This window comes from Thermobia domestica, chromosome 13 (genome assembly GCF_964235325.1).
Source record: "Thermobia domestica chromosome 13, izTheDome1.hap1.1, whole genome shotgun sequence".
Classification (NCBI taxonomy): domain Eukaryota; kingdom Metazoa; phylum Arthropoda; class Insecta; order Zygentoma; family Lepismatidae; genus Thermobia; species Thermobia domestica.
Genome location: NC_137466.1, coordinates 71281684 through 71293700, shown reverse-complemented (window position 1 = coordinate 71293700; position 12017 = coordinate 71281684). Strand labels below are relative to the sequence as shown.

General features: G+C 32.1%; 1 protein-coding gene across 1 annotated transcript in view; it reads left to right on the top strand.

Moving 5' to 3' along the window:
• Positions 1-6142: 6142 nt before the first annotated feature.
• The window catches only part of LOC145668230 (uncharacterized), a 135764-nt gene continuing 129889 nt past the window's right edge, over positions 6143-12017 (top strand). The window contains exons 1-3 of the mRNA XM_081735885.1: positions 6143-6392; positions 9194-9336; positions 10242-10377. Coding sequence (XP_081592011.1) covers positions 6244-6392; positions 9194-9336; positions 10242-10377 — 428 coding nt within the window. The 5' untranslated portion in view covers positions 6143-6243. The remainder of the gene's footprint in view (positions 6393-9193; positions 9337-10241; positions 10378-12017) is intronic.

Sequence of the window (12017 nt, the reverse complement as noted above, 5' to 3'; positions counted from 1 at the left end):
AGGATCGAATATACCTGGACATGATGTGGTTTACAGAGTGAAGTGCAATAGTGTGGTAGTAATAACATAGTGATCTTGATTAGCAAGATTGCTAATACGTTATCTGCATGACTTTAAACTATACCTTAACCTTCACATACTTGCAGTTCGGGTGAGATCGTTACAGATTCTTATGCATGGACTTACGCATGACATTTTGTAAAAAGTGTAAATAGAATTAGGATTTAAATGTTAGTGTTAAGACAGTTCTTCTTTTGTGTGTTTTATAGTGTGTTTTGCGATTTAAAGTTCTATAATAATTAAACTTTTGATCAAAATGGCGGAAAGCCTTCACCCTAGCAACCAAACTTTAGATATAAACAACAAACAAATAGAAATGGATACAAACCAAACTATTGACATGAATATACAAATAGATAAAAAGTCAGAAGAAAAAATATCCAAAGTGTCAGCAAATAATATAAATGAACAAAAAGAAACAAACCCGTCCTTAGAAAATCGCTTTACTGATTCTCATTCAGCACCATATTATGTGTTTTTGAAATCAAATATAGAACTAGGTACAAAACACTTGATGTCCATAAGTAGAAAATTTACTTAGCGGACATAGCAGGAATTATCAATTTCAAAACAATTGGTAAAAAATTAATAAAAATCTATTTCAATAAGGCAAAGCAGCAAATGACTTTTTAAGCCATCAAATTCTTAAGAATCAAAACTGGATAGCATTTATCCCCAACTTTGCCACTTATGCAAGAGGAGTGGTTAAAGATGTTGACCCGGATGTACCGGAAGAAGAATTAATGTAAGAAATAGTGATGTCCCAATAGTATCAATCAAATGGATATTTAGGTTCAAGGAAGGCAAGGAAATAGCCACTTCTAATATCATAGTAACATTTAATGCCCAATACTTACCAGTTGACGTTAAATTTTATTATTTAAGGTTACCGGTAGAAACATTTATCCCTGCTATTACGCAATGTAATCTATGCTTACGATATGGCCATACATCGAGGACTAGTAAATAAAAAATATCTGTATGCAAAAAAATGTGCATTATCACATCCCAACTCGCAATGTTCTGAAAACATTAAATGCTTCCATTGCGGTATGGGTCACGATGCAGATTTTCGGGACTGTCCTGAAAGAGCCGGGCAAAGGAAAATTATGTCTATAATGGCCAGATATCACCTATCCTTTAATGAAGCGAATATGCAAATTGAGAAATTACACAATCCAAATAATAAATGGGAATTATTCAATAGAACCATAACAATAGAAGATTGTATCCTTTCTAAGACACAAAGTAAGACAGCTACTTCGTTTCATACATTTACATTATCTGATCCTTCTTCAACTGTAAATTCTAGGAAAAAATGATTCAACAAGAACAAGATTCACTTCCTTGGAAAAAAAGACGCAATACAGGAAGTACTCAATTCAATTCAGGAAAAAAACAATACAAGAAAGAACAGTTTTAATTTTAACCTACCTAGCATTAGCTTTCAACATTCATCAGTTAGAAATATAAATCAAGTAAAGTTATCAGACAAACGGTAAAAAATTCTAACTTCAATACAGTTTCTTCAAATAATAGATTATTCTCGTCTCAAGGAAGAAAAATGTATATTTTCCTCAAAACAAGAAAACCCTGTCTGTGAAACTTGCTTTTAAAAAAAAAGATACAACAATAGGGATTACCAACAGCTAAAACTATATTTGCAATCAAACAATTACTTAGTAGTATCTTAACATTTTAAAATTGTAACATTTCATCCGAACTACGGAACAGCTTTCTAATAAATTTCACATCCTATTTACTTCCATACGTGATATCCATCAATAAAAAATCAGTAATAAACATTAATATAGAATTAAATTTATTTTATTTGTATATTTGATGATGGATAAGAAGATTAGTTTAAAAATTATGTAGTGGAATTGTCAGAGCTGATACACAAAGAAATATGCTATTTTACATTTAATTAACATTTTCTCACCAGATACAATTTTATTACAAGAAACATGGGGTAAAGTTAAAATACCGCTGATTTTTTTTAAAAAACTATACTATTATAGAACATTTAAGAGAGGATGAATACGGAGGATTATCGACCTATATTAAAAATATATATCTTATAGATCATTAAATTTACATATCAATCATAATTATACAGATATCAAACTTTTCAGTTTCGAAATCAACAATACTAAATTTGTTAATATATATGTACCGCCCAATACCGTACCAGATAAACATTTTTGGTATCAATTAATTTTAAACAATGATATAGATTACATTATGGGCGATTGTAATACCCAGTTTTTTGCCTGGGGGGCTCTTACAATAATACGGCTGGAGACATTTTAAATCAAGTACTAACAGATTCATCTTATTTAATACTTAACAATGGAACAGCTACTAGAATAACATTAAATGGTAATAGTGTACCTGATATTACAATAAGTAAAATCCAATATTTAATTCAGGCAGAGTGGACAGTTTACTTTCATCCATTTGGTAGTGACCACAGACCCATACTGAATACAACACATCCTATAGAATTTCAGACACCTTACAAAGATATTAGTTCAACTCAAGAATTTTCATCTAAAATAACAAAAAATCTTATAATCTAAATTGGCAGAAATGCCAAAATGAAATTACGGAACATACACAATCTACGAATATAACTCATTGGTACATTAATAATTTTAATCATATGATCACGCAAACAGAAGCAAAGACTAAAGAATTAAGGACACACAACTCAACTAAGCATCAAGCGAAAAAACGATTTGGTGGAATAAAGATGCACAGAAAGAGACAAACAAAAGAGCTCTAGACAAGATTTCTTAGGTTACAAAAATATCAAAGCGCTTACTAAGGCTATTCAAAGCAAAATCAAAAGAACCAACTGGGAAAAGTTTTGCAACAATCTTTCGTTCCAAGCTCCCAAAATGTGAATATGGAAATTCTTTAACCTTCAATTAAATAAAATATGAATAACTCCAAACACTAATGAATTATATACTAATAATAATTAATGGATCTTTCAATTTCAGAATAACCTCACGCCAGATTATGTAAATACAAATAATAATTTAATTTCAAAAACTTATAAATAATAATTTCACACAGATGGAATCTATATTTACTATGGAGGAATTAGAAACAGTTCTCAAAAACATAAAAAATACGTCACCTGGTATTGATGGACTACAATATATTCACTACATTAATTTCCGGTGGAAGGTAAAAATTTATTTTTATCTTCTGTGAACTATATATGGCAAACTGGTCAAATCCCTGTAGTATGGAAAAAATCTTTAATTGTACCGATTTTAAAACCAAACAAACCTTGCAATGAACCAAATAGCTATAGACCTATAGCTCTTCTCCCATGTGGACTTAAAATTTTCGAACAGTTAATGCTAAACCGATTGCAGTGGTATATAGAACACAACTTAGTTTTTCCAAATAATATTACAGGATTTAGACAAAAACAGCTTTACTTACGATGCAATAGGTCCAGTCATATTAGAAATATGGAAAACGTCAACAAAGAAAATTTAATATTATTCACTATAGATTTTCAGAAAGCATATGATTCTATTAATTTAGATTTATTAACTAGAAAACTCATCAAATTGAATATTCCAAAGCATATATAATTTACTTTTTGACAAAGTGTACATAAAAATCAAGCAATCTTATTCTAAACCAAGACGGATCTCCGCGGGCCTTCTTTAAGGTAGTAAACTTAGTCCACTTTTATTCAATGTATTTCTAGTGGATCTAGCTTAAATCTTAAGTAAAAATCAAATATATACATATACGCAGATGATATAATAAATTATAAAATTGCGAAAATTTACATACTGGAATCAAAAATTGGAACGAAATATTGAAATCATACGACCATGGAGTGATGACAATGGTTTGAATATAAATTGGAACAAGTTGTATTATACTATCTTTACGAAGAAACAAATTAGTCATATTCCATAGATAAAACTAAGAAGAATACATTCAAAATATATTAATCAAATAAAGTATTTAGGTTTCAATTTAGATACAAAGCTTGAATGGAAATCACACATATCTTATTTAACCTCTGAAGCCATTAAATATATCATTTTCAAAAGTATAAGTCGTAGAAATGGGGTATCCATCCTCATGCAATTAATCTAATAAACCAACAAACACTCCTGGCAAAAATGTTATATGGTTCTATGTTTTACAATAGGAATAATACAGATTTTTATAACAAACTTAAGACTATTCAATACAATACAGCCAAAATCATATTAGTTCAACCAGCATTTTGTCCAAAAAACGCAATATTAGTAGCATCTAACAATATCGTAATAACAATAACTATTCAAAAACTCACCTCGAAATTGCTATCATCTAGAATGGCAAAATCAACTTCAGACATACTACCTGGATTAGTACACTTGAATATGGTGAATCAAAATAAAAAATACCGTATATTAAACAGTTACCTTGAATTTATAAGATATTCATAGATCTGAAGGAATTGCAAGCAAGAATATCAAAATCGCCGGTAATACCAGTCTATCTATTTTAATATGAAGTGAATTTCATAACTATTCCAACTATCATTTTTAACTATATACAATATCACAAATTAGAAAATCTGCCAAATCTTTACAAAAACATCTGGCAATCTCATATAGATTCCTTACCGAAAAACTGCCAGCTAATATTTGCGGATGCGTCGAAACAAAAGAACAAACCTGTGGGAGTAGCCATAATGATCCCGAATATTCAATTTTTACAACAATATAAACTAGGCCTACCTTCAGCATTATAGATTTTTGAAGGTGAAGCTTTTGCAATACGACAAGCATTATTATATATTTTTAAAAAATAACATCAGATGTCCATGTATTTGCACGGACGCTCTAAGCGTCATAAAAGCGATAAATAACACGAAACGGTCTGTACAAACCTCAGGGAACTTGATGCTGATTAAAAAATTATATCATACCCTGAAAATTAATAATTATGAAACAATATTATGTTATACGAAGGGTCATGTCAATATAAAATGAAACTAAGAAGTTGATAAATTATGTAAACACGCAGTAAATATTGGAACTAATACGAATATCGGAATTCCTTTTTACAATTTCAAATATATTATAAGCAACAAATTGGATGATAACCTTATTCAGTGGAAAAGAAAAATAAGAGAAGGTCCAGGCATCCATTATTGGAACTTAATAGATTTAAACAAGAAAACTGATTGGGATTCTCTTAAATGCTGGCCCAGATCAAAAATAGTTTTATATTATCGATTAGTTCTTAACTCTGCTTTAACTCCTACGAAATTATTCATTATAATAAGAAAGGAAACAAATTACTGCTAGTTTGGAAAAGAAATAGGCAATATAAATCATTTAGTTTTTCAATGTGAGCTAATACAAAAAAATAGAAATTAATTTAATGAACGCCTGCTCAAGTTTTTCTACATGTTTCCTATCAACATAAAAATGATTCTATATACAAAAAATTCGAATCTAATCAAGAATTCATTACAGTTAATTCAAGAAAATCATCTAAATTTATATATAAAAAGGAAATCGCCGGGATAACATGATATAGATTTAAACAAAGATACCAAATCAATATGGTTTACATAACAATTATATCAAAAACATTCATCAGATCCACATAAATAGGAGTACCCGGTGATCCTAACCTACAATGGATAATATGAAATAACAGATTTACTATTATCTGTTGCTGCTATACCAAAAACAATATTGAGATGATCCATAATTGTTATTTTTTCTCGAAAGCCATGTGAAATGAATCTTTTTATAAAGCATATACAAATATGATAAATTAATATATTGCTATGTTTTATCTGAAACTATTTATTCAGTTGCTGGTAATAGTTGATTAAATATTTTAAACAAAAAATGAAAATAAATATTTGCAAATATATATAAAAAATTAAAATAAATTTGTTTGTTACAATAATAAGACTAACAAATAAACATACTGTTAATCACAGATTTACTTTTATTGACTTATATTTTTATTTATTACATAATCAGGGAGCAGGCTTCTGGAACTCATCGTTCGAGCCTATGAAGAAGCCATCCAATGGGAGGCCGAATTGAAAAGTAGAAATAACTAATAACTTTTGATATTATGTTGGCTTTTGGATTTTAAAACTTCACGAATTGGTATACAAATAACAAAATGTCACACTTTGTGCGTGTTTGCAAAACTTATATGTTATTAAAGAAATTTAACAAGTACAAGAGGGAAAAAGAAATATCTTATTTAAAGGATCGAAAACGGACTATAAAATATGGGTTAAAGGAAAAGTTAGAAAATATATTTAGAAGGTAAGTACACATTAACTAGTATTATTTTACAACGAAAAATAGTGGAACTAATTCCATAATAGGATTCCAAGAAAGGAAACTGGAAAACGAAATTTGTAAGCTTAATGTTCAAGGGTTATGCCCTTTAGGCTAACGGAGACGAATGATTAATGAAGCTGAATGATTGTGAAATTATTATTATTATCTTTTTTGCGCTCCCATCGGAAATCAAACTTAACACCACGTGCACCAAAGCATACGTGGCAGCCACTAGACCAGTGATGACACTCATAGAAAAATTGGAGATAACTGTGAATAGATAATAAAAAGCTACACCAATGCTTGAAAATGTATCCAATAGTAGACACATTTTGGGTTATGTCAGACAGATGGGGGCCAGACTTGGGTAGAACAGAACCCAACCAACCCCTGCGGGGCTTCTAACCCGTTCCTACTCCTACTCATAGTACTACTACAACTACCACTACTATTACTACTACTACTACTATTACTAATGGTACTATTATTTACTAATGGTACTACTACTACTACTATTACTACTTCTACTACTACTACTACTACTACTACTACTACTATTACTACTTCTACTACTACTACTACTACTACTACTACTACTACTACTACTACTACTACTTGGTAATAAATGCTGGCCCCCATCTGTCCAACATATGCCCACATTCTTAACTGCAAATATCAAAGTAAGACAACAGTTTTCTTACATATAATCATAATGCGTCAACCATTTCGGAATCGCGTCAAAATTGGCATATATATCATTTTTCTTTTTACTTCATCAATTAAACGCGATACGTTCGCCCTAATATGTGCCTCTGCTCACTCGAGTCCCCACTGCTCCCAGTAGCTTGAGATAACAGAATGTTTAATTATAAAAGTATCATTAAAAGGCAATTGCTTCCATTTTTAAAACTATAACAAGCAAATGTACATGATTACAGATATAGTAAATTAATTTCTCATCAGCGACAGAATAAAAGCTAAACGTCCTATAAACGTCATATGTACGGAGTTTTGATTATACTTGTTATTTACATTTTCAAATTATCTGTACATGTATAATCACAAGAACAAAAATAAAGTATTTTTTCTTAACTTCTCATGATTATGCCTTTTAGGTTAAAAGAGATGAATAATTAATGATTATGAAATTAAGATTTTTTGTGCTCTTCCAGTGGGAATGTAACCCAGGACGACATGCACCAAAGGTACACGTGTTAGCCACTAGATGATCGAGGAAGGTAGTTACAATAAATAATAATGTATTTGTTATCTGTGTAATAATATACTTAATATTTACACATCTGGAAATTATTTGTACATAAACAGCGGCGTATTTAAGGGGGTTTCCAGGCTTAAGCCCCCGAAATTGTATTTACTATATTAAAGTAAATGAAATACCTTGCAGAATTTTCACATTTCCAGGAACAAAGTTAGCCAAGCACCCGAAACAAAATTGTAAATACGCCACTGTACATACATAGAAACAGCAATAATGCATTTTTAAAACTGTAGGATGTAGATTTGAGAAATCTTACTTATATTCCTAAAACATTACATGCTTAATTTAATACCCATCGATTTGTCGGGTAGGCCTACATACGCAGCCCAGATTGACGTAAGGAGGACGCATTAGGTAACTCTCAGGAAGGAGCAAACTCTGATATCAATGATATCAATTAGAATACAATAATGTTGTTTTTACTATATGAATATCCTTGTGTTAAACGTGCGAGTGAAATTGAAAGAATAAGAGATGAGAAAGAGAGACAATGAAAATTTATCACATATTCATAAGTTTGGTATATTCGTAAAAAAATAATTTTGAAAGATTTAATAAGGGCATATGCACCAATAATTACCCCTTATATGTCTGAATGTGTATATACATTATTATTATTATTACAAAGTATTATTAAGAAGAATTCTGCTCTTGGCAGCAGAAACGTACGCACTGGGTGGGTCCTGTGGGTCCGGACCCCCGAAATTTCGATTTTTCTGTAGATTTAGCCTAGTTTTAGGGGCAGTTTTAGGAATTTTCATATAAAATCCCCTCATATTGAGTTTGGACCCTCCCAAAATAAATTCCTGCGTACGCTACTGCTTGGCAGAAACTAGCATTACTGAAGTTTTTACTTACTTTCTCTGTTTCTTACGTTCGGGACTATAAATGGTCCTTTCACGTTTCTCGACCTACAGCACCTCTATGTAGGAGATCGTCCTCGTTGGGAAGGATGTGGAGCTGGGAGGACTGCTTCATTTCTCATTCGTATATCACCCATCCGCATGTTCTTGCATGCCCTTTCAGCCGCGAATACCCTACCGGACTCGCGGGTGGTTATTGGGAGTCGTAGAAAGTGGATGGTCCGTGGACGTCTTCTTCCATCTGGAGTGGACGTGTACCCATCCCGGCGTGCTGTTGTGTGCGTCCAGTGTTTGTATTGTTCGGTGTCCAAATCTGTGAAAATATTAAAAAATACAAACAATTAAAATATAAAAATTTTAAAAAATAATAAAAAATGCATAAGATAAAAAAATCGGCACCTTCTATTTGCTTGGGGTAGTGTGGGTCTGTTCTTTTGGTTTGACAATCTGACCGTATCTGACCATAATTCTCCATATAATCAAAAAGGACAAAAAGAAAGTGCAAGGATTTGACGATCTTAAACTTTACATTGCATTGCCTTTATATCATAAGAAAACGACAAATTAACTTGAAGGTCTTAGGTCTCTTTTAAGTAGTTTTGCCCACATCTTTACAAATTTATGTTTTATAATATTTTCAGATCACGGGAGAAAGTACGCTATTACTTAAAATGTGAATATTGTTTAAAGGAAGGCGAAGATCCTATGGATCACTGGTGCACTAGAATCTGGATAAACGAAACTTTTGAGAACTTCGTTGCAAAGAGTGCTCTAGGATTTTTCGGTATGTTAAAATAGTACTTAATTTTTAACATAAAATATTCTGTAAGATTCTCCAGTCCAAAATGAATTAGGTAATGCAGTTGTTTTTATTAAAAGCACTAGAAGAAATTGATTCCATTTTTTAAAAAAGATAATATGAAGATATAGAACAGGAATCTCAATTATGTAACTCCAAGTATTATCTTTTGAACTGAATTGAACTGAAAATTAAATCTTGATCTCGAAAGACTAACTATTAAGTTTATGCGTTCTGCACCTTTCTAAAGTAATGAATGCTGGAATTGGTTTCAAGGTTGTTTCTGAATGAATACTTTCTTCAAAATAACATTAAAAATTATGAAAGATTTTTGAGACAATTCGAGTCGAAAAATACGTTTGCCTCGACTCGTCTCGAACTTTACAGTATATCTCGACTCAAATTCAAGTTAAGTCGAGTCGGCATTCGAGACATGTCTCGATTCGTGCGCATCCCTAGTCGTTGTAAATTATACAGTTCATTAGCTGGTTGAGAGAACATGGAAAAATGATTGGTTGCTCTTAAGCTGGCAATTAACTGGATGTCGGCTGTACGATAAGAAATGTTAGCGTATTGTTGTAATATGGCTTATTAGTTCGTTGGTCCATTATTGAAAGGGCAATTTCAAACAAACATTGCAAAGGCACAATTGAATTTTGATACTCCCCCCCCCAAAAAAAGAGGCTATACTATCACCATCAAAATCAGCATAAGCACTAATATTTTTTATTTTTTATTCTACAAATGAACGGTACATTTTAAAAAAATATTGATTGTAGACGTTATAAAATGAGTTTAGATGTTATTCAATCATGTTGAAAATATATTGTTCTTTAAATATCAAATGGTTTAATAACATAAGTAATGTGTTCGAATTGATATCATTTCAGGAGGGATATTTATTACTTATTTGATGCTTGGGTTCTTCGTGATTTCTTTGAATATATCATTATCAACAGCTACTTTGGTATGCTCGGCTGCGGGAATAATTCTTTGTTTAGGCCTTGCATTTTCTACCACTATTCGGTAAGTCTATTTGTATATGCAGTAGGTTAGAGCAAAGATCTTACGATACAGGATCAGCTAAAATTATTTTCTTGATTGAAATGAAACTTCCATTTTAAACTCCATTGGTAGGTTAAACAAAATGAATGGCAATAAACGACGAAACAATTAATGAAGTTAATGTAGTGGGAGTAAATAAAGAATTCTGAAAAAAAAATTATAAACTCTCATGATCTAAAATCGATTCTAGGAACTTCGCACAAAAGATAATTCTACAGCTGTGCCACTCTACCATTTTTCTTATAATTTCTTTGCAGATATTGTTTTAAAGGTTATGACCTATTTCGGTAAAAAATGAGAAGTGTTGATTTATGGAAGTATTAGAGTTATTCACATCCATGTAATTGTTATGTTACGAATAGCTGAGAGGTTGAGCGACATATGTACTAATATTGTTCTTCGTTTGGTTGGTTTTTACAGCTTTGACAACACATGGAAGATGGAAAACCAAAAGTTGCGTTTCCGCCATATTTGATTGTTTTACTTTAGGAAAGGGCAGAACGCGCGACAAGCTTGTGGGAAGTTGCGTAGAGTTTACGGCATCAATACTCTACAGGAACGTCAGTGCCAACGATGGTTTTCGAAATTCTGTGATAAAAATGTTTTCGAAATTCTGTCAAAAAAAAATGACTGATCTTATCGACACTACTCGATCAGGAAAGCCAACCAAGGTTGATGACGACTAAATAAAGGCATTAATTGAGTCGAACTATCGTCATGCAACACGAGAGATTGCAGAAACATTGAATATTCATCAATCAACTGTTCATGATCATCTGAAGAAACTGGGATACATAAGCAAGCTCAATGTGTGAGTTCCTCATGAACTGAAAAGTTCATTTCATGCCACAGATAACATATATGACATGCTTATTAGAGGAAAGCGATCCTTTTTGAAGCGATTAATAACTGGTGATGAGAAGTGGATAGTGTACAAGAATGTGGAGCGGAAACGTTCGTGGTATTGAAGGGGTGGTCCGCCTCAAACGACAACGAACGCATTCATTAGAGATAAATTATGGTCTCAGTGTAGTGGGATTTCAAAGGGGCCGTGTTTTTTTAGCGTCTACCTAGGAACAAAACAATTCCGAAATGTACTGTCGGCAATTGAACAGTTTGAACAAAGTCATCATCCAAAAACGGACAGAATTCGGTAATGTCCATCATGACACCACGAAAGCAAACACAAGTTTGGTCACCCGTCTAAAACTTTTGGAACTTCGATGGCGTGTGTTACCATACCCATCATACTCACCCAACCTTCCACCGTCAAACTTCCACTTCTTTCGCTCTCTTCAACAATCCTTGCGTGGCGTAACATTCAATTCCGATTAGGGTCATCTATACAATGATATTAGGGCATGGGCGAAAGTTAATATAGAAACATCATCGCTGTACCAAAGTCACATTGAGCAGTGCGAGTCAGTCTTGGGGATCAGTTTTATAGATAGTATGCTTCGTACTGAGCAAGCAGATGTGAGCAGTATGCGGCTGAAAAAAGAACAAAGAATTGCATACGACGATATGTGTATCACCTTCTTGGGCAATTGTCTGTGTTGAAAATTGTCAAGTATTTTCAGAAAGTGAACTTTCCACGTTAC